At 39.8% G+C, this 27,590-nt stretch overlaps 2 protein-coding genes across 3 annotated transcripts; both read left to right on the forward strand.

Annotated features, from left to right (window-relative positions):
- Positions 1-1,467: 1,467 nt before the first annotated feature.
- kif11 (kinesin family member 11) lies at positions 1,468-15,447 on the forward strand. 2 transcript variants are annotated; one of them, XM_017476813.3, is made up of 23 exons: positions 1,468-1,589; positions 1,927-2,057; positions 2,964-3,096; positions 4,249-4,346; positions 4,461-4,539; positions 4,627-4,812; positions 4,933-5,057; positions 5,273-5,363; positions 5,535-5,777; positions 6,558-6,653; positions 6,874-6,962; positions 7,713-7,800; positions 8,812-9,000; positions 9,089-9,296; positions 9,517-9,689; positions 9,864-9,989; positions 11,070-11,228; positions 11,452-11,591; positions 11,815-12,094; positions 13,001-13,223; positions 13,611-13,780; positions 13,949-14,059; positions 14,969-15,447. In XM_017476813.3, exons 2-23 carry the CDS (start codon positions 1,987-1,989, stop codon positions 15,086-15,088), a joined length of 3,198 nt encoding a protein of 1,065 aa, XP_017332302.1. In that variant the 5' UTR covers positions 1,468-1,589; positions 1,927-1,986; the 3' UTR covers positions 15,089-15,447. The 2 variants fall into 2 exon arrangements, with proteins under 2 accessions (XP_017332302.1, XP_017332301.1); XM_017476812.3 differs by having other exon boundaries at positions 1,930-2,057.
- A 447-nt stretch (positions 15,448-15,894) lies between these two features.
- Positions 15,895-27,456, forward strand: slc22a15 (solute carrier family 22 member 15). Its single transcript, XM_017476814.3, has 12 exons — positions 15,895-16,109; positions 16,924-17,064; positions 18,577-18,709; positions 19,381-19,545; positions 20,405-20,534; positions 21,580-21,801; positions 22,024-22,164; positions 22,411-22,496; positions 25,300-25,408; positions 25,665-25,737; positions 26,614-26,772; positions 26,863-27,456. Exons 1-12 carry the CDS (start codon positions 16,026-16,028, stop codon positions 26,917-26,919), a joined length of 1,500 nt encoding a protein of 499 aa, XP_017332303.1. The 5' UTR covers positions 15,895-16,025; the 3' UTR covers positions 26,920-27,456.
- Positions 27,457-27,590: the final 134 nt, after the last annotated feature.

Raw genomic sequence — 27,590 nt, forward strand, 5'->3', positions numbered from 1 at the left:
TCTCAGTTCCAGTGAAGGAAAACTGTAAAGCTACAGCATACAAAGAAATTCTATACAGTTGTGTGCTTCAAACTTTGAAACAACAGTTTGGGGAAGAACCACGTATGAGTGGAATGGTCCAGTGTCCTAGCAGTTCGCTTTAGCACATTCCATATTGTACTAATGTCTGTATCGCTGCCTATTCAGACACAGGCTGCTTAATTATATATCTGCCTCTTGCTCTTTCTTTTTTTAATATGGAATTGTGTTTTATTTGTCATATCTCATTTAACATCTCTAACTGATCTATTTTGCTCCCTGATTGTGTCTGCACATTTTTCTTTGTTTTTAAAAGATACTTTTTGATGCATCAATCACGCATGTTGCTCGAGGAGATGCCAATTCCTCAACAGAACCCTGCTGCTCGACCCTGTGTACAGTAGCTCAGCACTGTTCTGCAAATACCTTCCAAATTCTCCAAATATATGTTCTCTTTCTTGTTATGTGTTGGGTTATATGCCAAATGTACATGTAAACAGATAATGATAACTTCTTACAGTAGTGTTAGTCTCTACATACCATTCTCAAGCTCCAGTCATTATTTAAGAAACTTAAGTCAGGTCTAATCATGATGTTGTGACCTTCATCATCTGTCCTCATTCCTCGTCCCAGATTTAGACATAGCAGTAACAGTTCTTCTACAATATGCCCATTTGTGTCAGTGTTTAAAGGTGCATTAGATACAATTAGGTTATTTTTTTCTCTCTCTCCAAGATTAGGTCTCTAAGAGTTAGGTGGGTTTGACATTTGAATGATTCAAATGATGTTCACAAAGCTCTGTCTCCAGGGTCTAAGCTACATATATAAACTAGGTTTAAATTAATCTGGATAAATTTGAAAACGCTTTTTTCTCTCTCTACGTTTTGGCCTTCCGTCCACACTGAGCTGGCGTTTTTGTCCAACGAAAGCTGAGCTTTTATTTTAAAAATGCTCTCCCGAGTCTATAAATTTGAAATTTAAAAAATTAAAATTCCTTCCTGTAAAAAGTTTACTCTAACATATTAACATATATCTCCAAACCTTGCAAACATTTCATTAACAAATCTTCTTTTTGTTTTAATGGCGGTTGGCAAACCAGTTACAGGTGCGTTACCGCCACCTACTGGGCTGGAGTGTGGGCAGTAGATTGGCAGAAAAAATAAAATGAAATTAAATAATAAATAAATAAATAAATAAATAAATAAACAAATGATATGATAATAATAATACCAAAACAATACTACATAAATAAAATAAAATATTCATTAACAAATCCACCAACAGAGCCTTCATAACTCCCGTAATGCAACACAGACCCGCCCCTTTTCCGCGATTTCAGCCAATAACATTGCAGTCCAGGGTAATTCCGTACTCTGATTGGCTCACGGCTAGTGGAGCGCTACATTCAAAATCAGCTAACTGTTCGCTGTGGTTTGTTTCTGATCAGTGGAGAGAGTGGGTTTTGAGAGTCAGGAAGTGTTTTTATCCGCGAAGGAGTTCTTTAAAGGAAATATATTTAACTGTTCTTTAACTTCACCCCGTGTGAGATACCAGCGGGGAGCCATTGTTGGGTAAGTTAGGAGCTAGTTTTAATAGCTAACTTCTAACTCGGCCATTTAAAAATAAGCCGTAGTGACTTAATGAGCGCATTAACGGGTTAGCTTTATTCATATATAAATATAGTAAATTATTTGTGTGACGTTAATTGGTTAATTAATTAGTTAAAAGTTTTCCCCTATTATTTCCTTAAGTGTAATTATTTGTGTAGTAATCAGGTTATTTCGATAACGCCAGCTAGCCAGCTCATTAAGGAGCAGCGGTGGAGTAGGAAACGTTAGTTAGTGTAACTTGCGCAAGTTCCCTGTCTAACGTAAAGACTCGGTTTTCATTTTATTTCAATTGTGACAGCAGAACTTTTAGTGAAGGGCAATCTCCGAGCTGGATCAATCCAGAAGACGCTCTCTGACCATGTCTAATCTAATACCGACGACCAAAAAAGACGAAAAGGGCCGAAACATCCAAGTGGTTGTGAGATGCAGGTACACACTTACGCAGTTCTGTTTACGCTTTTTGCGTTACTGTTTAGGATCATTATACAAGTGTTCCTGGCTACAGAGCATGATTATTGTGGATATTTATTGTAAATGTTTCTTTTGTCCATGATTAGAATGAATATTTATTGTGAATATTTGTTGTGAAGGGTTTTTGTAGGTATTTATTGTTAATGTTTCTGTTGTCCATGACTATAATTAATTTGTTGTTGAAGGTTTATTGTGAATGTTTCTATTTATCGTGAAGGGTTTTTGTGATGATGATATTATTATTATTATTATTATTATTATTATTATTATTATTATCATTATTATTATTATTATTATTATTATTATTATTATTATTATAAAAAAATAATTTATTTATTTTTTTGACTAGGCATTTATTGAGGAGGTTTGTTGTGGATAGATTGAAATTTTTTGGTGAATACTTGTGAGAATATTTACTGTGGAGGTTTATTGTGAATTCTTTGTCATTAATTAATAATATTATTAATACAATGAATATTATTGTGGATATTTATTGAGAATGTTTGCTGTGAATATTTGTTGTGAAGGGCTTTTGTGAAGTTTTTGTGTGAATATTTATCCAGACTATTTGTTGTGAAGGTTTATTGTGAATATTTTATTTGAAGGATTTTTGTAGGTATTTATTGAGGAGGGCTGTTGAGATTATTATTTTTATTTATTTATTTATTTTTAAAAATTTGAGTATAGTTTTGAGAATGTTTACTGGGAAGGTTTATTGTGCATGTTTGTTTATCGTGGGTATTAAATGATTTTGTTTTGGATATTTATTGGGAATAATTAAGGATGTATATTAAGGATATTTACTGTAAAGATTTGTTGATATGCCTGTGTTTATAACCAATATTGATTGTGAATGCTGTCCAGGCCTTTCAATGCAGTGGAGCGGAAGTCTAACGCGTATGGAGTGGTGGACTGTGACTCAAACAGGAAAGAGGTGACGGTCCGTACCGGGAGCGCCAATGACAAGACCGCCAAGAAAATGTACACCTTTGACATGGTGGGCGGTTTTATTTATTTACTTATTTATCTATCTATCTATCTATTTATTTATTTATTTATTTATTTATTTTAGTGGATTTCTACCTCATTTATTTATTTTTTAAATCATATGCACGGCACTGATGCAAGGCTGCTGAAAACGATCCACTTTCACATGCATCCTAATGATCTGTTAATCTGACTGACAGCTTAAAGAGTTCACGTATACACCTAGATCCGAATAGAGTAATTCCTATCCGATTGAACAAGATGTGTTACTGTCCTTTTTAATAATCTGATAATGGAGAAGTAAGTCATGTAAACATTTTGTGTGGCATTACTTTCACTGTCAGGATTTGTGGAAAATAATAATAATAATAATAATAATAATAATAATAATAATAATAATAATAATAATAATAATAATAATAATAATAATCTGAATTCATTCACTCTGGTTTCGGATTCACAATGAGCTGTTTATATGTATCCTAAACTGGGCACTCTGTGCACAATCTCTGTTTATACACGTTATGCGAGGTTTAGTCTCGGTTACTATAACCACGAGAACGACTACAAACCCCCTGGTATTTAAATTAAAAAATGTATTCCTTTTTTTTTTTTCTTATATTAAGTGCTGAATTTTAACTGAAATCAGGACGCATCCTGCTTCTGCGTCATGGTTAGATGACCATAACTCCTTCTATCCAACTTCCAAAGTATTTTTAAATAAAATCTGTAACACGAAGACTGTTTTTTGCAGAAGGCGCTCATCTTGAGTTTGACCCAAACACACACGCACAGATTCTGATAGTGAAAATAATCACACGAAGGTTTGCATGACTATATTATTTACTGTATGATTTTTACATGTTACGGTTTATATTTTAGGTTATTAAAAGGATTACCCTACCTCATTTTAGTTAGTCCTTATTTTGGTGTTAAACGAAAGTGAAATGTACGTGCATGATCTACTTTCTACTTGAACAATCTTGTATTGAGTGAATTTTGTATATAAAGCAGCTATGGGATTACAGCAAATATAATGAAACCATTTAACTCTCCTGCTCAGTACATTAGGTGTGATGGAGAAGGAAAGTTGTAATGCACATCGCAAATGTATACTGTAATGTGGCGGGGTTAATTTTGACCCTGTCTCGACCGTGTGCAGGTGTTCGGTCCGTCTGCAAAGCAGATAGACGTGTACAGGAGTGTGGTGTACCCCATATTGGATGAAGTCATTATGGGATATAACTGCACCATCTTTGCGTGAGTGAAACTTCAAACCATAATATCTGTCAGAAAACCTACTTTTCATATTTAAGCACTGTTTTGAACCTTTTTTTTAAAAAAAAAACAACTTTAATTTATTTTTTTATAAAGCTATGGGCAAACGGGCACAGGGAAAACCTTTACGATGGAGGGCGAGAGGTCACCTAATGAGGAATTCACCTGGGAGGAGGTAAAATGAGGCTTTTGTTGAAGAAGCAGTGAAAATGGACTAACGTGATGATGATGATGATGATGCATTATGCTTTTTGTCTTCCAGGATCCTCTGGCTGGCGTCATCCCTCGTACTCTTCACCAGATCTTTGAGAAGCTGACCAGTAACGGCACAGAGTTCTCAGTGAAGGTTTCCCTGCTGGAGATCTATAACGAAGAGCTGTTTGACCTGCTCAGCCCCTCAGCCGATGTCAGCGAGAGGCTGCAGCTGTTTGACGACCCCAGGAACAAGGTCTGTAATGAGACCGGTATTGATCAAAGATGTATGATTGTATACGTTCGAGTTTAAGCCTAGATGCTATTCCTTTCATTATGTCTGACTCTTTCTTCTCTTGTGCTCTCTCTCCATCAGAGAGGTGTTATTGTTAAGGGACTGGAGGAGATAACTGTACATAACAAGAATGAGGTCTATCAGATACTCGAGAGAGGAGCAGCGAAGAGGAAGACTGCATCCACATTGATGAACGCGTACTCCAGGTAAGAAAAACGAGCTGCATCAGCTATTATTATTACTTTGGTGGTATGGAGGTGATTGGAAATTTTGGGAGGCTTTGGTTTCTTAGGGTGTCTATTTATTATTTATTTATTTTAATTAATTTCTTTTCTTTTTTTTTTTCTAACAGATATAGTTTTGTTAAAGTGTGTGTGGTATAGTGATTCTCTGATTGTGCCCTTTTGACCTTTCCCTCCAGTCGTTCCCACTCCGTGTTCTCAGTCACCATTCACATGAAGGAAATGACGATGGAAGGAGAGGAACTGGTGAAGATCGGAAAACTGAACCTGGTGAGGCTTGCTGTGTATTCTCGATAACTAACAAACATCCCAAATCATCACTGTTTTTATATCGCAAGTAAAGCGCACTTCTTGAGGACAAATGCCTTGCAGTCTGTATTAGTATACATGTATCTCGTTGTAAAGTAAATCGCATTAAAGAAGCACATCTCTTTCGCGTAGGTGGATCTTGCGGGCAGCGAGAACATCGGCCGTTCCGGAGCAGTGGACAAGCGTGCACGTGAGGCAGGAAACATCAACCAGTCACTGCTGACGCTGGGCCGCGTGATCACGGCTCTGGTAGAACGCGGGCCTCACGTGCCCTACCGCGAGTCCAAACTCACCCGTATCCTCCAGGACTCGCTGGGTGGACGCACCAAGACCTCAATCATTGCCACTGTCTCTCCAGCTTCAAACAACTTGGAGGTGAGGTTCACTTCCTGGTGCTCAGACACGCTGCTATATGAACACACTTTTTTTAAAAAAAAATTTTTTTTTTTAAGTTCCTATGTTATATCGATGGAATAAAACACTAGGGGACGTGCTGTTATAGGAAAATAATTAACGACGGAGTGATGTGAAGCGGCCCACTGCAAGGCGTAGCTTACTGTTACCATCCTGAACTTAATTATTTTCTTATACAGCATGTACCAAAATGTGTTATTCCCCTTGTGCTTCAGAAATTGGCCAATGCAACTTATTTATTTGTTTATTTATAATTAAAGAATGGCACATGGTGCGCTTAATCCGTTTCTAGTTGTAGTTTATTTTGTGGTGCATCCACAGAACATGTTCCTGTTGCACTTTTTATATCTACAAACTGTTGTTGTTCACTTTCAGTAAAGTATTAGAGCGAGCACGTTAATATAAATCTGTCATTTGCTGCAGTGTTATTATACTGCCATTATAGAAAATGAGTCGATCGCTCATGACCAATCAGAATTTAGATTTCAACAACACTGTTTGTATAAAGAATAGAAATCGATATTTCAGCCCATCATGTTTGGCTGTTTTTGGAAAAATTCGATTGATTTTAATAGATTTTCCTAAAGGGTTTGTTTTATTATTATTTAAAATGTTTGAAGATTTGTAAGATTCCAAGCAGTCATATTGAAGTCGAAGGTCTTCTAAGCGTTTCAGCGAGCCTGAATGCCAGATCGCTTGCTTGTAACTGATCCTGAATGTTTTCTTGCTTGCCGAACGCAGGAGACTCTGAGTACACTGGATTACGCAAACAGGGCAAAGAGCATCATGAACAAGCCTGAAGTGAACCAGAAACTCACCAAGAGAACCCTAATCAAGGCAGGTCCTTTCATAAATGTCTGCTTTTTCATGTCTCTCTTCACCATAGAAGGCAACCGAGGTTAATGTGAGTGCTCACACAATAGATATTTAGATAATAAATAAACCTATTGAAAAATGCTGCCTTTGTGGTTTAATACAACATAAAAGTTTTATTTTTTTTCTGTGTACTTGAGATGTGATCAAGGGTTTAATGAGGTGTTTATTTTTTTAAATCCAGGAATACACCGAGGAGATTGAGCGTTTGAAGCGGGACTTGGCCGCCACCCGTGAGAAGCACGGCGTGTATCTCTCGGCTGAGAACTACGAGTGAGTTCAGTTTTCTGAATGCAATGGATCAGGCACTCGATGCCTTCGTCCCCAAATTATGCTAGTACTCCTAGAATCTTTTTAAAGTGCACCCGTTATGGTTTTTTCAAATATTCCCTTTCATGTAGTGTTAAAGAGCTGTTTGTGAATGTAAAAACATCTGCAAAGTCTCAAAAAATCAAAGCGCACGACAAACGGAGTTATCGACTCCCAAAAGAAGGAACCGATTCTGAACAGCTGAATCGAGTCGTTAGTGATTCCAGACTTTACTTCCTGTACTAACCTACGTAGGTTTGTAACAAAAAGCCCCACTTCTGGTGTTCATCGGCTGCTCTCTGACAGCGGTAGACCATGACAGACTGGGATGTCTGACCAATCAGAGCAGAGTATGCTCTGAAAGGAGGAGTTTAGAACGAATCATTTAACGATTTGTTTGACACAAAAATTAGGCACGTTTCAAAACCATAATAGGTGCTTTTTAAAATACAGTGTGCATAAGGATGTTTGGAATCTCAGCAACATGGAGTAAATCTCCTAATATTCACTCACTAACAAGACCAACTCATTTTTCATTCAGCATTCACACTTTATTTATTTTGTTAGAATGAATTTGAATGCTATTATAAGTCTTATTCCTCGTGGCCTCGTTTTGTCATCTTGTTAAAATTTAATGCAATCCAAACTTCCTCTGCTGGTGTATCGAACACTGAACTTCAGCTGAGTGGTGGTGTTGTGTTTTGTGTGTTGTAGGAGTATGAACAGTAAACTGATGAGTCAGGAAGAACAGATCATAGAATACACGGAGAGGATTGCGGCGGCGGAGGAGGAACTCAAGCGGGTGAGACGTTCAAACTTCTGCTTTTTTTTTTTTTTTTTTTTTTTTTTTTTTTTTTTTTTTTTTTTTTGAATGATGGTCATGCGCAAGTTTTTGGCGGGCCACTTTCAGCAAGTTAACGGCTGTGCGGTTTTATTTATTTATTTAAATAATCATTTAAATGTCTTGTAGGTTCAAAATAACTTTACCCATAATGTCTCGAAGACCTGGATTTTCAAGATGCAATTTAAACACAATCAGAAAATTTACTGTTTAGATGAAAACATGAATGCGCCGTGTTCATTGGGACATGTAGTGTATGTTCTAGAGCAGTGGTTCTCAAACAGCCCCCCTTGTGTAGGGTGCATCCCTTAGAGTCGTAATTTTCGCAGTTTCATTTTTTTTTTCCACACGAAGATCTTCTGTATTAACTTTCTCAGCTAAGTGACGTCCTCTGTCTAAAAACGTATCCGTTTTTTAAATAGTCTTAGGTTTTATCAGCGTGTGGCTAACAGTGCAGTAGTATCGCAATGGATGTCACGTTTTAGTGTGTCTTATTGTGCTGTGTATAACTGATTTTAATTTATTAATATTCTAATTTTTATGTACAACATAGTTCAAATTTTGACAATCCAGACTTACATACAGGTAAAATGAATGAAAACAAAAAAAAAGTTCTAGAATTTCTCTGTGGCGCCATCTGGTGGCCACCAGTAGGAGAACCACTGTTCTAGAGAGCATTTCACTGGATAAACTGTTGGATTAAGATAGAAACATCAACTCCCCTCACCCCATTTAAAAAAAAAAATAAATAAATAAATAAAAAAACCAATTAATGTAAACCGGTTAATTCGTATGTAATGTATAATGCTAAAACACTTTATAAAAATCTCTAACATTCTTATTTTGGAGACTTGCAAATAACTTCAGTGGCAGCCATCCTGAAGACAGAATTAGTTTTGAAGCAGTTGAAGGGTCCTCCTCTAGAAAAAACACTTATTACAAAAGCGTAAAGCGTTTAAATCTCTACCCTAGGTGATGGAGCTGTTCACGGACAGTAAACAGAAGCTGGAACAGTACAGCGAGGACCTGCAGGACAAGGGCCAGCAACTGGTGGAGGCTCACAAGGACCTGCAGGAGACCAAGCAGAAGCTCACACAGGAGGTGTTCATCACCACGCAGCTGCAGACCACCGAGAGCCAGCTGTACAACGCTGCAGGACAGGTGCGACACCGTGAACACGATCCTAGCGAGTAAACAGATTTTCTTGTACGAAACATCGCATGACGATGACCGATCGAATGTTCTGTAGCTGCTGAGTACGGCGGAGGTGAGCACGTCGGACGTGGGAGGCCTCCACGCTAAACTGCAGCGGGTGAAGGCCGTGGAGCAGCACAACACCGCAGCGCAGAGTAACTTCGCCCAGAGCATGGAGCAGAACTGCAGCAGCATGCAAAGCGCATTGCAGGAGCACAGCCTCAAACACGCTGCCATGCTAGATCACTACCGCCATGCCACGGGTGAGTATATCACTCTCCTGGGGTTGAATAGAGGGTGCTGTTTGAAATCTCCAAAGAGCATACAAGGTACGCAAGACTATACAAAATGGCACGATTAACAAAACGTTCTTCAAAGTACAGTTCCGTTTTAAACATGCCTGATGCTTTTAAATAAAAACCTGTTGGATTAAAATTGGCGCTCGACAGGTTGAGGAATCACAATGATCTTGTGTGTGTTTAGCGGAGCTGCTGGGAGGAACGGGACGTGTGTTTGAGGAAGCTGTGGGCTCCGTCCTGCGTTCCTACAGTGCTGTCCGGGAGGCGGTGGAGGAAGGAGTGGACGGCTGTAAGGCCAAGCTGCTGCTGCAAGAAGAGCTCACAAAAGAGAGCCGAGACGCCATGCTTCAAATGCTGGTGAGGATTTCCCAGGACGTGCCTGGAATCGGTCAGGATTTAGGTTGATGAAAAGGATTGTGGGTTAAAATCCCAAGGACTGTAAGAGAGCTGTTCTATGTGTAGTGTTTTTTTTAAACGGTATTTAGAATTGGTACAAAAACAACCTGATTTTTATTTTTCTTTACCCCACAGGAGGAGCATAAGCTTCATCTAGAAGAAGTTCTAATTGCAAAAGCGATGCCCGCTATCGGCTCAATTATGGCTGTAAACGAAGGCTTGAAACAGACGCTGCAGAGATATAACGTGCTGGACGGACAGGTGCGTGTTCAAAACTTGCGTTCCTCGGTCATTACTTGAGAAATGGGATAAAAGCAGTACTGTAACAAATCCTCTGTAATTTAGTTTACTTTAATTAGACATGTGGATGAAACAAGTGTTCTCAAATTCTCCATTCTGATTGGTCAGAAGGTGCTGATTTTGTGTGGGAGAGAGGGGGGTTTATATTAACGTAGTCCTTCTAATGATGTCGTTTCTATAGCAACTACTCAAACAGGGGTGTGTATAAAAGCGTTAATCTAAGCAGAGTTAAAAAAACAAAACAAACAAAAGTTATTTAAATCGTTGATATGATGTTAATTTAACACTTTATAGAAGGGGTCTCCAGTGTCGCCATGTTGTAACGGTCAGTAGGTTTTCCACCACAGGATGTTTGCGGTTTCTCGGTCGCATTACATGCTGCGTTTAAGTTTTTTTTTTTTATTTATGGTCTTAACCTTGTGAGAAACCATCTTTATTCAATCAAAACTCTGTAAGAAATTTTTAACAGTTAAACCTAATGCAATTTTAGAGGTTTGAGGGAAAAGTAGATTTTTAAAAACCTTTTTATATAGAGTCCCTTAGACATTTCTCGCCATGAAAATATCCATAGAAGCAGGCATGGTGGTATATTATTACATTACGTTATATATCGGGGGGGGGGGGACTAATCCAAAACCCACTTTGCATCGGGCTGCTTAACAACGTTTTTGGAGGGTTTTTTTTTTTTTTTTTTAATTTTTTTTTTTTTTCCCTATTCTTGCACAACCCACAGTGTCTTATTCATTCATTTTATTTAAATTGTTTAATTTTTCTTATCCTGTTCTTCACTTGAGGAATCTAGGAATGTATTTGTGCTTTACACCAGGTTTTCAGTATGTTCTGTTCTAGGCTGTAATTTTTTTTTAAATGAAGGTATTACTGGGTAATTAACTTTTTGCTATAGTCACAAGCGACAACACCTTTTATTATTTTTATTATTTATTTATTTATTTATTTTTTAAGTACGAGTACGATCCCAATATCTATCTTAAATGACATACACAAGTGTCATGGTGATCTTCCTTCCTTTTCCTCGCTCAGATGGTGGGGATGAAGGCAGAGATGACTGCATTTTTCAGTGGCCACATGGCGGTGCTGGCGAGCATGAGGGAAACTGCTGTGCAGGGCTTCACGTCCCTCCAGGCTGAACACCACAAACTGAAAGGGCAGATGGACCAGGCCAACCGCCAACACAAAACGGTACGTCTGTTCAGTCTCCGTTAACTCGTACACGCCTCCATATGGCGTCCAGCATGGCGAATCATCTCTATAACTATACAACATGCACGAAGCAACTCAAGCCAAATCAAACGAAATGTATAAAAAGGGCAGTGTGCAATATTAAAATGAATGAATAACAGCGGTAGTATGCCGTTCTGTTCATTAGGGATTGTGACTGTCGGGTTCTCTCTGTGTGTTGCAGCGTGTAGCACAGCTCCTTCAGTGTGTCCAGGATCAGATGAACCTCCTGGCCCTGGACACACAGTCTGACTTTAAGGAGCTTCAGGAGGCATCCGATGCTCAGGGAGCTCTGCTGGAGACTCTGAAAAACACAGTGCAGAGGTGAGGAAGGAGCGCTGGGGTTAGCGGTCTCTGTAAATGCTGGTTATGCTAAATAGTGGAGTAAAAGCCAGCTGAATTCCACTAAAGGTGGACATGACCCGTGACCATTTCAACACGCTGTCTTTTTAATCGTTCTTTTTATTCTTAACTTGTCTTTATTTATAGTTTGGGCAAACGTGCAAAAAGGTGATGTAAAAGTTAAGGAGTTTCTTCTTTTGCTTAGCCAATGCACCGAGGCCGAACAGGAGAGCTCGTCAGTCGGCGCTCGTCTGAGTTCCTGTACAGATGGAGTGATGAAGGAGATGAGTGGAGTGGCGGAGGAGGGACGCATGACGTTGGAGGAGGGTGCCGGTTACTGCAGCCTCCTGCAGAGCTCTCTGGAATCATTGGCTGAGTCGAGCCTCCAGTGGTGTCATGCGGCCAGAGACCTGACCGAGAGACGCGCCAAGGAACAGCTGACCCTCGCCGAGGAGAACAAGGCCACAGTGCACAAGCTTCTGAAGGTGAGACCGTTATCGAACGGCTGATGGGAAGAGAGCTGTGCGTGTCCTTCTTGGTGACACGTGTGCCCGTGTAAGCGTTTCGTCTCTGACGAATGAGCTCACTTCATCACGAGATTGTGGACTCTCTACAAAATGTTTCTCGTGATCTTAATCTTTTGATCTGAAGGTGTATGGTTAAATGTGTGAAATCAGTGTTGTAGACAAAAAATATAATCGTGCCGATGTATTCGTTTCTTTCATTAGAAAACTAACATTTTTATTTACAGAAAAATAAACTCTGAGGGGAAATATTCCGAAAAGCAGGCGATAAGAGTCCGGCGTAGGTGGGAACTCCCTTTAATACTGTTTAAAAAGCATTGAGGAAATTCCTCAAGAACTCGGATTGGGAAAAAATGCCAAGAATACTTTTCGGGAAATTCTAGGTGAAAAGCACGACTATTTTGAAGATGCTAAAGTATTAAATTAATTTGGATTTATTTTGGATTTTTTATCACAGAGTAATTCCCGTAGTTCCATTTGTGTTACTCCAGAGTTGATGACATCCCCCCCCCCCCCCCCCCCCCCCCCCACACACACACACACACATTTTAGAATAATAATGAAGAATGAGTGTCTGAACTTTGGAACACTGTAGAAAGCTACACAAACAAGACTATTCACTTCCTGCTATTCAAATCACCGAGGTGCTCATGCAAGTGTATTTAGCTGTGTGACTTTGCATAAACAAGTGAAAGTTAGTGAAAAACACAATGTGTAACCAGGACAGTGTAAAAGTCCAATTTTAAAAACGGACCATTATTCTCCTGCAGTACGTTTCTGTTTAAAACGAAAACACGGGGTAGTAACCGTATTCTTAGTAATATTAAATCTCTGTAACCCCTGTTCTTCTGCTTTGTGTGCACGCAGCATGTAGAGGAGCGAGGTCAGGCCGCGGTAGAGGAGTGTCGAACTCGCCTCGCTCCAGTGCAGCAGGAAATGGAAGTGCTCCTGAAGAGAGTGGAGGTGCAGACAGGTGAAGACCAGGCCGTCCTGCAGCAGCACAGAGAAGAGCTCTCGACCCTCGCCGCACAGGCCCTAGATACGGTCAACCACTTCCTCAGTAATGAACTCCAACAGGATCTGCCTACCGGTGAGACACCAGGAGGCGTTTTAGTAGGAAATGGACATCCTTTTTATTTTTTATTTTAGTCTGTATTGTTTTTTTTCGTGCTCTGGTGATTAACAAAAAAAAATGTTTAATGAAAAATTTTTTTATTTATTTATTTCGCTCTTTGCAAACAAACCAGACAGTTTTGAAGTTGTTGGCCCAAACTGACTGTCACAAGTCATAAAACAAAAATGATTTAAAAAAAAAAAAATTTAAATCACTGTTTTTACAACAAAAATGAACAATTGGTTATATTTCGGCTTTATACAGGGTACTAGCTTCATGGCTTCCCTCTGTTAGTTGTGACATTGTAGCCGTTATAGGAGCGAATGCATTTGGTTTGATCCACATTGTGATGTTTGTGTGTAGGTACCACGCCTAAGCGTAAGGAGTACATGTACCCACGTGTGCTGGTGCCATTGAGGAGCAGAACAGAGCTGGAGGAGGAGTTTAGGGCTCAGCAAGAGGAGCTAATGAGTGTGCTCGGTCAGTGCGAAGTCCTCATGGAGGGAGAGGAGGAGGAGAAACCTGTAGACCAGGTATAACCCTCACACTATATATATTTCTATACATGATGTATGGAAATAAAACAAATCGCAACATTCTAGGAATGTTTGTTTTTTGTATGAGGCTGATTGTTGCCTGTGGAATTTTTATTAATTTTTTTTTTTAAAGGAATTATACGTCTATAATCTGTCTATGTATAGGACTCTCTGGAGGATGACGTTTGCAGCTCAAGTGACAGCAACTCGACCCAGCAGTCTATGTCGGATGAGAATCTGATGTGCTACGAGGAGGGAAGGGTTCCCTTCTTTAAGGTAACGTTATCGTTCAGACATGTGTGACTAGAGAAGGTACCTTCCAAAAAAGCAAAAAGAAGTTTTCAAATGTAAAGACTTCTCCCAGTGTAGTCCTGCACAACGTGCACTTGATTTTAGGATTGGCTTCATTTAGTCTGAAGTACACTATAGGACCAAAAGTTTGAGGATGCTTGACAATCACACCCATACGTGCTTGTGGAATGTCTCGTTACGGATTTATTCCCCCTCTTTTGCTGTTTATAATAAGCTCCATTCTTCTGGGAAGGCTTTCCTCTAGATTTTGGAGCATGGCTGTGGGGATATGTGTTCATTCAGCTGCATTAGTGTGAGGTCAGGTGCTGATGTTTGTTGAGGACATCTTTGGTGTTACAGTTCATTCCAGAGGTGATCAGTGGGGTTGAGGACAGGGCTCTGTGCAGGAGACTCGAGTACTTCCAGTCAAACCTTGGTGAAACATGTCTTCATGGAGCTCGCTTTGTGCACAGGGGCATTATCATGCTGGAACAGGTTTGGAGCCTATTGGTTCTCAGGAAATTGTAAATCTACAGCATACAGAGACATTTTATACAATTGTGCTTCCAAATTTGTGGCAACAGTTTGAGGAAGAACAGCACACGAGTGTGATGGTCAGGTGTCCACATACTTTTGCCCATATAGTGTGTTTTCAGCTGCTTTCATTCCCATTGCCCTGACTAGTCGACATCCACGCACGAGTGACTAGTTATTGTATTAGTCGACCAGTTGATGCAAACCCTTGGTATATCCATACTGTAATTATAATCAGGATGTAGTTTGGGACACAGCCCAAGTTCCCTTGCATTTTAGAACTTGACTCACTTCTATAGTACCTTAAGCTAAGTGAACTTGATTTGATTACAACGTTTGCTCTTCATTCCTCTACTACAGAAAAAGTCCAAAAAAGAAAACTTCAGCAGCAAGTCCCTGAACCGCTCAAAAGTAGCCGAAAATGAGACCTCAGTGACGCCACCTCGATCCAGATTACCGCTCAGGACCCAAAATCAGTGATGACTCCATTTCCTTTTCTTTACCCACTTACCTGTAGAGACGTTTAAATACTTCTATTGCATCCGCATTTCAATCAGTCTTTATTTTTCGACATGTATTTAAATATTTTTTAATACGTTTGTACGTCTTTATCCTCAGTCACTGTTTTAAATGTTGAGTGTTAAGTTCAAGGTGTAGTGTACCGTTCATTTGTTTGTTTGGTTTTTTCTTTATTTTTTTTTTTCTCTCCACTTTGTTGAAATGGGTATTTGTGTTCGTATTGTCATCTTCAATTTTTGAAAGTTAAGTACGCTGATTTAAGGGCTGTTTTTAAAATATAATGGCTGACTTTAAACTAATAAAGCATAAGATTCTCAAGACTGATGGTATAATAAATAATACTACAGTTTTTAATAAAAGTGCTTTTATTCAATAATGTCATCGTCATCTGTAAACACTTTCAAGGCATATGGTTGGCTTGGACCCTGATTTAATATATTTTTAAATATTCAAGAAATATCTTGGATGGTTTGTTTTTGAAGGAGGGGGGGAAATCCAGTAACCAAAGGGTTAAAAAAAAAAAAAAAAAAAAAAAAAAAAAAAGGTGGATTTCATTCAAAGCTTCCTGCAGCGGGATTTCAATTGTAAAGGTTCCACCAATCAAATTTGAGCACCGAATAACGTAGTTCACGTCAACGTGTAAACGTGGCTCGGTTGCCTGGTTATAAAATGTTTACTTCCTCCCCGCATGCCCTACTTTAGAGGGTGAAATGCTACGCATCTGCGCCCTACCAAGTGCCCTAGATTGAGTAATTTAATGCGTTTGGGATGCGGGCGTAGAAATTTCGCCCTCCGTGGCCACAGCATCCGGAAGCATGATTGTTTTACATGTTTTAAGCAGAGCTTTAGTTAGTTTTAAACCCGTGTGATATGTTCTGTCGCGAAACATTTCTGAGCAATGGATTTGGAAGAAGCTTTTCAACTGGTCGGAGAGTTTGGAGGACACCAGAAACGGATGGTTGCTGTGTTGACACTGATGCAGGTAATGTTAAGGTTGCCTAGCTAGCGTCATGGTTAGCAATGCTTATAAACATGTACTGTATGTACAGGTGCAGCTCAAAAAAGTTCATTTCCCCCCGTAATTTAATTTTAAAAAAGTAGAACCTTCGTATATTATAGATTCATGACATGTAAAGTGAAATATTTCAAGCCGTTTGTTTGTTTGTTTTAAATCTTGATTATGACTTACAGCTCATAGAAATAATAATAATAATAATAATAAATCCAGGTTTTCAGAATATTAGAATAAAGAATTTATAATGCAGACAGGTGATTTTTGATTTCCATGAGCTGCAAGCTGTAATAATCAAGATGGAAAAAAAAATAATTATAAAAAAAAACCTGCTTGAAATTTTTCACTTTGTGTAAGAAATCTAGAATATGAGTTCAACTTTTTAAATTAAATTACATGGAGAGAGAGAGAGAGAGAGAGAGAGAGAGAGAGAGAGAGAAAGAACTTTCCCACCATATTCAAATTTTTTGAGATGCACCTGTATAAGTATACAAGTTGGAGCTAGAGCAAGTGCTAGGTTTATTAATGGACAGTGTCGGGTTAATTATTGTTTACAATGTGCAGGACGAGGTGAGATCACCCACAGTCAAATAGACTTCGTGGCACAAGGTGTTATTTGCATGTAAAAATGTCACCGTTTCAGGTTAAAGCTGCGGTAGGAAAATAATGACATCTAGTGGAGACAAGGGTGTAACCATGGTATGGACTTTGGGGGGGGTCCAAGCCATTAGGTATGGTAACATGCATCGAACGACGGAAGAACGTGCTCTGGTTTATCTTACAGATCTACATGGCGTGCCAGTGCATGTTCATCGTTCTTGTCGGTGCTGTTCCCGAGTACCAGATCGAGGTCGTCACGCAGAGCGGAGGAGATGTCACACAAACCATTACGTTCAAGGAAGACGTCAGCTCTATCGTGACTGAGGTGAGAGAACGTTGATTTTAAGCAGGAAGAAGACAATAACCAGTTGTAGAATCTAACGAAATATTATTGTGGACTGTACAAGAAAAAAACCCACGGACAGGGCATCATTTAGGTACTCAGTGTATTTTATTGCTTTTTAAATAGAATGTGTATAAATGAAAAACCCCGCATTCCCTCTACCTCTCTCCTTCCCTCCCTGTATTTTCTTTTTGCTGGGAAGAGGCAGAGCTTATCCTGCCTTTTATCTAGCTGTCAGTGCAGACCAGTGTTGCCAAATTAGCGACTTTTCACCCCCCCAAAAAAAAAAAAATACCAAGCGACAAATCAGGCGACTTTTTGGACAAATCTTAGCGACTTACGAAATGTCCCCAGTACTGTCCTGCAAGCGCGAGGTCTTTCTTTCCCGCTGCACTCTCACCTCTCTGCGTCTGCTCTGTTCAGTGAGGGGCCGAGAGCCGGAGATTTAACAATGTCATGGATAACGAAACGCGCCCTTCCTCCCAATTTACATCATTCACATGCGAATGTTTTTAGAACGCAAGTCGAATGTAATGCAACATGTTTTGCATGTAAAAAGTCTGCGTTATTACAGCCTAGTTCTCTCGTTCAAAGTAGTTCTAGTGCTCAGAAACATTTTAGACCATTCATGTTCCATATCTGTCCGTTATATAGTTTAATAATAGTCATAAAAGTTATGAAAAGTAATTAAAAAAAATTACAAAAGCAAAAAATTCTATCTATCTATACAGGTTATAGATTAGGTTATATATGGATAGATTTTATATAGAATAGATAATCATTATACCTGGTCTCCTCCAATATGTGTGTGTGTAGGGGGGGTGCCACATGATAGGGGAGGCTTGGGGGCGGGGCTTTATTTACAAAAGGTTGAGAAACTCTGTGTTACGGCATGAACAGCTGAAACATTTCATAGTCATTTGGACAATTTCTCATACGGTAAGTTGATTAATTTGTTACTAACATCACGTACCCCAGTGTTTTATTCGTTTTATACCACAAAGATTTGACGATGCTTTTTAAGAACTTTTTTTCATTCATTTGAGAAAGGCTCATTGTCATTTTTCCTCCATTCATTGAAGTTACTGCTTCACTTCTGACTGTCACGAAGCGCCCTCACACTGGAGACTCCTTCCAAAAACATTAAATAAACGTCGCCTTAAAGAAAAGTTCACCATGTCTACAAAAAAAAAAAAACGGTTGTACTTTGTTACTATAGAAACAGCAGCGTATTATTCCAAGTGCATTAATAGAAACATGCGAATTCCATTTGCACTACTGTCAGAGCTGCTGTTCTAGAAAATGAATCAAGACCTTCTGACCAATCAGATTGAAGAAGTCAGTAGCACCGTGGTCGAAGCTTTGGTCGTTATAGAGGGCAGCCTTCTGGCTTGGTGTATAATGATGAATAATTCTGACTCTTAACAGTTAGTCTTAATGGAGAGATTGTGCATGCATCACTGGCTCGGTATGTCTTTTGTGTGTGTTCTGCAGTGGAACCTGGTCAAGCAGGAGGCGTACAAAGTGAGCCTGGCAGGATCGCTGTTTTTTGTCGGCGTGCTCGTGGGGAACGTGCTGTTCGGACCGCTGTCTGATAAAATCGGCAGGAGACCCATCTTCCTCATCAGTACTGACGCTTCTCTGTTTGATGTGTAAAAATGGATGCCAGGACACGTCTTTAGGAACAGCCGTGCATATAAATTATTATACAGTCGAGTCAGGCTGTGTCACGGTTGTTGATCGTTTACCAACAACTGCGATAGTTATATTTCTAATGAACAGTCATGGGAAAAGGAAAGTACACCCTCCTTCAGTCTTATGGGTTTATTTTTTATTTACCAGGGCTTAAATAATAATTGTGTGGTACAAATAATTTCAGGTGATGATAAAATAACGTCAACAGATTTCAATATGTAGTCATTTTTTCCCAAAAAAAGTACACCAACATTCAGAATGCGTCATGAGATACCTGGTACATTGTTGTGTGTGTGTGTGTGTGTGTGTGTGTGTGTGTGTGTGTGTCTGTGTATTACTAGAGTTCGTTGATAGTATTTGACCTTCAGATGCCTGTTTTCATGTACTGATTTTACCATCTCTCTCTCTCTGTCTCTCTCTCACTATATCTCTGTCTCTCTCTCTCACTCTCTTTCTCTATCTCTCTCACTCTTTCTCTGTCTCTCTCTCTCACTCTCTTTCTCTGTCTCTCTCTCTCTCACTTTCTTTCTCTGTCTCTCTCTCTCTGTATCTCTTTTTATCTCTCTCTCTCTCTCTCTCTCTCTCTCTCTCTCTCTCTCTCAGGTATGTTCTTCGAAATGCTGTTCGCCTACGGCAGCGCGCTGGCCCCCAGTTACGAGCTCTTTGCTCTGTCACGGCTAATGGTGGGGATGATGAACGGGGGGATGGCGCTCGTCTGCTTCATCCTCTCGCAGGAATACGTGGGTAAAGCCTACTGGGCTCTGACAGGTAGCGCCATCTGGTGGCGAAACTAAATTTCACAGCGCAACAATCTGTACAGTGAGATTAACATTCAGTCGACATTCCACAACATGTAGCTATCGATACTTTTCAGTGAACGCACGCCAATCCGTACAGGATTTCGTGGAGTTTTTTATTGTGATTGTTGCAGCCAAAAATGCTTGATTTTGCTGCAGTTTTTAAAACATTTGTGTTGTTTTTGTGTTTTTTTTTTTCCCGGAAAACTACTCGAATCAGTGAAATCGCAAACGCACGTAATTGCTTTGCACGGCCTTTCTCAGCGACCTTTGTTGGTAAACGAGACGTTTTAGCTGTACTCATGTTCGACGCACGTGAATCGAAGAGTTGTGATGACATCACACGACGCGTCTCGACCCAAACCTGTGGGAAAATGTGCAGTAATTTTTTAAAATTTGCTCGCTTTTGCATTCGTATTTGTGATTGTAAAGTCCTGGAGGGACTGACAGGCAAATGGCTTCAGGATGCCTTACTACACTGTGTAGTACTAGCGAGCCATAATACTCCTAGGACCTTGTATAAGTATTCACCCCCCTTGAGCTTTTCCCCTGTTTTGTAGTGTTACAACCTGGGACTGAAATGGGATTATATAATTGGGATTATATTTCACGACAAAAAAAAAAAAGGACATAATATTGAGGTGGGGGGAAATAAAACCAGTATAGTTTGCAAAATGATTTGAAATAAATTGAATGGGAAATGTTCAGTTAAGCCAATTTCAGTTCCAGGTTTGTGGAAAAGTTTAAGGGAACGAATACTTATGCAAGGGTTTGCATGCGCGCATGTGTGTGTGTGTGTGTGTGTGTGTGTGTGTGTGTGTGTGTTACAGGCACGATAACCAACATGACCTTTGCAGTGGGTATTGCTCTGTTCGCTCTTCTCGGCTACTACATCAGGTCCTGGAGAAACCTGGCTATGGCTGTTAACTGCCCCGGTGTGCTGCTCTTCCTCTTCTGCATGTACGTGTGAATATCTGAATTACGGCCGTGACGGCAGTCTACCACCGTCACGGTGTTCCATGGCGAAGAACATTACAATAGTTTGACATTATTATTTTTTTTTTTTGCTAGAGGATATAAGGATATAACGAGTAAACATTATTTCAAGAGGCAGTACATTCTGCAAAATATATACCGCGTTAGTTTCGGGGAAACTTAGCTTTAAACAACTGAGGACCCACAGAGAAGTCACGAAAATAGGAACGACACAGGAAATGTGGAAAAGAAATTAGATTTTGGGAGCAGGCAGTTTTATTTTGTGCTGATTTAGAATTTTTTACCCCTACATTTTTACCGCCCAGATGCTTTCTACGCAGTGTGCTCTCTTCAGCGTAGTGTTGCTGCATTTAAAGTGTTTTAAAGTCTCCTGAATTTGAAAATATAACCAGAGAGCTTGAGAAGTCTTCCTATTTTCTTATATAAGTAAATTAAAATAGATATCTTAGAGTATTATATTGCAGAGTATATATACATTAGTGTGTGTGTGTGTGTGTGTGTGTGTATATATATGTATATGCATGTTCAAAATGCGTTAAACTCATACTTTAAAAAAGTTCTTTAAAAAAAGAACTGGATTTGTGAATTTTTTTGTGTGTGTGTGTTGATGATAGTATTCTCTCCAAGAAAAAAGAGTATTCTCCTAATAAAAATATATATCATCAAAACATAAATATAATAAAGGTAAATTAAAATAGATCAATTAGAATGCCACAAAAAAATCTATGAAAATATAAATGAAGTAATAAACAAAATAATTTCTATTTTAACGAAATGGTATTAAGAAAAAAAGTCTTGTTTAACTCTGGGATTGTGTGTGTGTTTGTGTGTGTGTGTGTGTGTGTGTTCTAAAATATATATTCTCCCAGTAAATGATAAACCATAATAAATGCAAAGTAAATTAGATAATGTTAAAATAATTAAACATTAAAATAATAATATTAAAAAAAGAAATAATAAAAGAAAATGTTGCTGTTTAACTCTGGAAGTGTGTGTGTGTTACTGACAGCCTGCTGCCTGAGTCTCCACGCTGGCTGTACTCTCAGGGCCGGACGGTGCAAGCGGAGAAAGTGCTGCAGGATTTTGCTCAGCGGAACGGAAAGGGAAGCGTGACTCTGAAGCTGCAGAAAACTCCGGGCATGACGTGCGCAGAGACGTCCAATGCAGGACTGCTGCAGCTGGTCAGACACCGCGTGCTGCGCTGCAGGACTATCGTCCTCATGTATGTCTGGTGAGTATGAGTGATTAAGACACACCTCATATGACCTGATACTCTACATCACTCTGTTGAGTTTCTAAGGGGGCAGCTGATTGTCTTGTGTCATAAACAACAAAGGTTTAAAGTGATATACAGTGTACAGTGTATATCGCAGCTTTGAAGAGATCTGGCTGTGTTTAGCTGTGGACGGTAATGTCTATATATGTATGTGGTGTGTGTATACGTGTGTGGCAGGTATGCGTGCAGTCTGGTGTATTATGGACTGACGATGAACGCAGGTGATGATAAAGGCAGTGTTTACCTCACCGTAGCCATGTACGGCCTGGTGGAGCTGCCAGCCTACCCACTGTGCATATACTTCATCAATAAGCCCTGGTACTCACACTCACACACACACACACACACACACACACACACACACACACACACACACACACTGCATGTGTGATTTTGACAAGACATGACCTGTTCTAGTATTTTTTTTTGTCTTTAATATTTTAAATATCGCACAATAGGATCTAGTTACCGAACAGTATTTTGTATATGATCACTCCAACACATTGTGATGCTGTTTAAATGATCTTACTGATATATTTTTTTTATTCATGCACTCTCTCTCAGGTCAGGGAGACGAAACTCGTTAGCCAGTTTTCTTATCCTTGCCGGTCTGTGCTGTCTCCTCTCAGTCCTGGTCCCTGTTCATCCTGGTGAGAAGATAATTCTGCATTTTATTATAAATGAAATGGCATAATTCTGCTCGTATATTAACAGACGCCTGGTGAAATCGAAGCGGAAGTATAGTGTTATACTTCAGAATTAAACTCGGTCCTTCTTCTACGCCCATAAATAAAAAGAAGAACAATGACTGCGTTTACACGGACAGCAGCTATCTAATTATGGACCTTATTCTGAATAAGACGATATTCTGATTAAGGTGTTTACATGAGTCGCCTTTAGAATATTCCTTTCGTGTTCCTGTTTTACGTGTTATAGAACAGAGATGGATTAACGTCACACATCATTACGTCACCGCGCCACGCTGTCCGACGTTCCCTCCAGAATTTCACGTATCGACGTACAGTTGGTCTTCGTTATGGAACCGTATACAGTTTTGGGTGTTTTTATTTTGAATTTTACGAAAGCTTCAAGCGCGGTTAATTATTTGTCGTGCTGTACGTGCAAATAGACGACTACTTGAAGCAGTGGGCTGCGTCCCAAACCACGTACTTACCTACTATATAGTAGCTGAGATACATGTATTTCTCCTACTATATACTGTAGTAGGTAAGTTCACGGTTTGGGACGCGGCCGTGCTCTCTTTTTTGCCGTCAAACGGTCGAGCGCTGCCGTGTGTGTACGTGTCCTGTCGCACAATGTGGTGAAAACTCTCACACGGCATTAACAGTGTGATTAAGGTGTGTACGTGTCTGTAACGCACGTCCATAATGCGACTAAAACAGGAATACTCCACACGTCTTAATTCCATTTGTGTTTACTTCGAGTATGACTTTAATCAGATTAAGGTCATCAGTAATCTCTGTTTACATGCTAGTTTCTTAATCAGAGTATCGTCTTAATCGAGTTAATATCGGTTTATCATTGTCCACGTAAACGTACTGTATGACTGCGGTTGGGAACTTGTAATGTTAGTAAGAACAGGAACGAACTTGTTTTGTGGATGTTTAAGAAGATGAACTAAGTGACTAACTTTGAACTAATCTGTTAAAAATTACGATGTGACAATGAAAAAAATTTAAATAATAATTAAATTGCCTTAAACTGACGTAAAGGCTGATATCCTGTAACGTACGTTGTAGTGGTGGGAAGTTCGGATCATTTTACTGACTCGAAACTTTTAATCTCATTCAGCAAAATGAACCAATCTTTTTTCGTTATTTCGTTCATTTCAGTAGAATATGATTCAAATCTCTCTCTCTGGCTCACTCTCACTCTCTCTCTCTGTCTCTCACTCTCTCTCTCTCTCACTGTCTCTCATTTTCTCTGTGTGTGTGTGTGTGTGTGTGTGTGTGTGTGTGTGTGTGTGTGTGTGTGTGTGTGTGAGGGACAACTCGTTGGTCCCGAGTCATAGTAAAGATTCGTTCAAAATGAACGAATCAGTCATGAATGACACATCACTAGTACTTTGGCTAGTATTAACAGCAAACTCGGGTCTTTATACTTCTCTTCACAAAGCTCTGCTCTCTCACTGTACTCACTGTACTATCATTTTCATCCTCTTTCACTTCCAAACACAGTTTATGCCCAAGTCTCACCCTTGCATATTAATCTCACCCATATGCTGTGAATAAGTGAGTGAATAATCTCACCCATATGCTGTAGTTTTGTAGGTATGAACTGCTGCTGTAATCGTAACAACTGTCCTGTGCTCATCCCAGGACTCTTATTCATACTGTGCTCATGCTGAACATCATTCCAGCACACTCAGTACTCTACGTCTTTTCAGTGTCACCCAGAAGAGGTTCCCTTATAAGACTGATTCCTCTCATGTAGTCTCCGGAAGGTTTCTATTTTTCCACTGTTGCCTCTAGCTTGTTCATTGTGGATCTAAATCTACATCCAAATGTATGTAAAGTTGCTTTGTGATAATGTCTGTTGTTAAAAGCACTATACATATAAACTGAAACTGAACTGAAGCCTCACTGCAGTATTTTTGGGATGAACTGTGATCCATGGATGGAGTCTCTTCACAGGCATGAAGGGCCTTTCTTTTATACGTGTCTAATTAGCGCCATCTGCTGTTGGAAACGCAGCCATGAATACAAGATGACCCTACATTTTTAGATGGAATTGCTGATAAAAAAAGAAGAGATTCCCATTAAAAATATATATATATATTATAAGGCCAAAAACTGAATCCATGTTTGTGTTGGTCTTTTAAAACCAACCAGACTCCGACACTGCGATTTAGGAACATGTGTTAAATGAAATAAACTGTTAGTATAATTTCGGGGGGGGAAAAAATCAGCTCAATGAAGATGTATTTAGATTTTGATAACATATGAGAATTCGCTAACAGTGGGTTCTCTCTCTCTGTGTCTCCATCTCTGATTCTCTCTCAATCTGTGTCTCTTCCTCTCCTCCCCCGTCTCTCTGTCACGCTTTCTCTTGCTCTCTCTTTGCATCTCTCCATTGCCGATTCTCCCTCTCTGTCTCTCTCCCTCGATCCCCCTCTCTCTCTGTCCCTCACTCTCTCTCTCCTCCCTGTCTCTCTGTCTCACTCTTTCTCTTGCTCTCTCTTTGCTTCTCTCAATCGATCCTCCCCCGCTCTCTCTTTCCCCCTCTGACTGTCTCTGTTTCTCTACTTCACTCTCGGTCTCTCCTCACTCTGTCACACCTTCTTGGTTTTCTCTCTCTATGTCTCTTTCCCTCTGACTTTCTGTCTCTGCCACTTTCTCTCTCTCTCTCACGCTGTCTCTTGCTGTCTTCCTGTCTCTGTATTTCACTCTCTGTCTCTGTCTTTCTTTTTGCCTGTCTCTCTCTCTCTCGAAGGTTCTGTGGTCAATGGCAGCTCTTTTGCTCTTTTGGGAAAGCTGATGGTCAGTGCTGCCTTCAACATCGTCTATGTGTACACATCAGAACTTTACCCCACTGTTATCAGGTACACAATCACACAATCTAGTTCGCTCATTACTACAGTGGAATGTTAGACTAGACACATTGTAATTCATACATAATACATTTTATAAATTATAGTAATTGGATCATTATCATTGTTAAGTTTAGTTTTTTTAATTTATTTTTATGTTGTTTACCTGAACTGGGCCCTTTATCATGAGCAGTAGTCAGACTATGAAATGTAAGATTTGGAATGTTTGTCCAGTGTTCATGACTAATTGTGTGTGTGTTTGATTTAGGAACGCAGGGCTGGGTGTGTGCTCCATGTCTTGTAGGGTTGGAGGCATTTTAGCTCCTTTTATACCCAATATGGTGAGTACTGTATTTTACACAGTGTATTTTACCAGTGATTTTTACACTAATCATATACTGTGAGCATTTACATATAGCGTTTATGCAAATATTTATATTTCTATAAAATCATACAGTACTATACGCATTCCTTTTTTTTTTTAATGGATTTACTCACCAGTCACTTTAATAGGAACAGCTTTATATCTGCTCATTCATCCTATCATGTGACAGCAAGGCAATGCATAAAATCCTGAAGTTACAGGTGAAGAGCTTCACTTTACCATCCACATCAAACATCTTTTTCCGATCTTCAACCGTCCGGCCTACTGTAGCGTCAGAGTCATGTTCTTGGCTGACGGGAGAGGAACCCAACGTGTTCTTCTGTTGTAGCCCGTCCTCAGTGTCCATCATGTGCATTCTGTGATGCTTTTCTGCTCACCACAGCTGTAAAGAGTGCTTATTTACCTTAGTTACCGTAGCGTTCCTGTCACCTCAGACAAGTCTGGCCATTCTCCTCTGACCTTTCTCATCAGCAAAGGTGTTTCTGCCTGCAAAACCGCTGCTCGCTGGATGCTTTTGGATTTCTTTTGCACCAGTCTCTCTTGTCATGTCATGGCTGAAAATCACAGAGTTCACTGTGATTATTAATTGAAGCTCCTGACCTGCATCTGCATGACTGTGTGCACTGCGCTGCTACCACAAGATTGGTTGATTGGGTAATTGAATGAATAAGCAGGTATACAGGTATTCCTGATAAACTGGCTGGTGAGTGCATTTAGTCGTATGGACCTGGATTCATTCGTTTCTATACACAGATCTTTGTTTTTAACATACCATACCTTATTTTTAGCGATGCATTAGATAGTAATGACATATCGGTTGTTTTGGGTTCAGAAAGTGCTGCATGCGTCCATGCCGTTCATGGTGTTCTGCCTGACCGGCGTGTCGGCCGGAGCCATGGGACTCGTCCTCCCAGAAACACTCAACAAGCCAGTGGCCGAGACGCTGGAGGAACTCTCCTCCCCCGCTTACCAGCGAATCCTCGACACACAGGTAACAGTGGCTCCGCCCACACCAGGCTTGACGATCGTGTTAATCAGCACTGCGGGTGCTGTAATGTAGATTGTTGTGTGTTTTGCACAGGTTCATCTGCTGGCGGATGAGCACTTGTCGAAACGTAGAGGATCCGAAAGCGAATGATACACACTCGTGCACGGACAAACGCAACAAAGGCCTCTCATTCGTGTACATCATGCCAAATCGACTCATACTGTGCCAACCTGACTCACAAAAACAATGTGTGTGCCTTCTATGAACGTAACACTGAAGGGATCATCAAAACTGTGGGAACGAGTGGAACTGCGCTTCAGATGTGGACATGACCAAATGCTGACTCAATAATCCTTCATTCCGTCTCACAAACATGCCGTTATTTCTGCTGCTAATGAATAATTTCTAACTGATACCTGTGCATCGGAGACATCGCTGGCTCACTGTTATTTCACACTTTACACACTTTAATTTATGTGACGGACGTGCGTCAGAAAACACTACCACGTTAATGCTACATGGTACCTGTAAATGTAACACACAATTGTGGAGTATTTATAAACGGACGGATGTAGAGCTATGTACGTCTACTGTATAGCTGTATACGTGACCTGTATCTTGCGGTTTTAACTGGATCGGGAGGGGGATAATTTCGAATAAAAAAACAATTGGTAAATGAAAAGAGAATTGATTTTTAAAAAGAAATACCAGTAAGTGATTTTGGTAACGACTTGCCTGCTAAAGAATACGCCTTCACATAAGACACGCTAAAGATGCCAGTGTAACACAGGTGAATGAATTGAGGTAATCTATGTAAAGTG

Source organism: Ictalurus punctatus, chromosome 9 (assembly GCF_001660625.3).
Source record: "Ictalurus punctatus breed USDA103 chromosome 9, Coco_2.0, whole genome shotgun sequence".
NCBI lineage: Eukaryota > Metazoa > Chordata > Actinopteri > Siluriformes > Ictaluridae > Ictalurus > Ictalurus punctatus.

Bases quoted from the DNA above. Each gene is read 5' to 3' on its own strand.
- kif11 (XM_017476813.3), top strand. From the start codon at position 1,987: ATGTCTAATCTAATACCGACGACCAAAAAAGACGAAAAGGGCCGAAAC. The intron at 4,813-4,932 runs GTCTGTAATGAG...TCTCTCCATCAG, and splicing joins TTGACGACCCCAGGAACAAG to AGAGGTGTTATTGTTAAGGG. The intron at 5,364-5,534 runs GTGAGGCTTGCT...TCTTTCGCGTAG, and splicing joins AGATCGGAAAACTGAACCTG to GTGGATCTTGCGGGCAGCGA.
- slc22a15 (XM_017476814.3), top strand. From the start codon at position 16,026: ATGGATTTGGAAGAAGCTTTTCAACTGGTCGGAGAGTTTGGAGGACAC. The intron at 21,802-22,023 runs GTGAGTATGAGT...CGTGTGTGGCAG, and splicing joins ATCGTCCTCATGTATGTCTG to GTATGCGTGCAGTCTGGTGT. The intron at 26,773-26,862 runs GTAACAGTGGCT...TGTTTTGCACAG, and splicing joins AGCGAATCCTCGACACACAG to GTTCATCTGCTGGCGGATGA.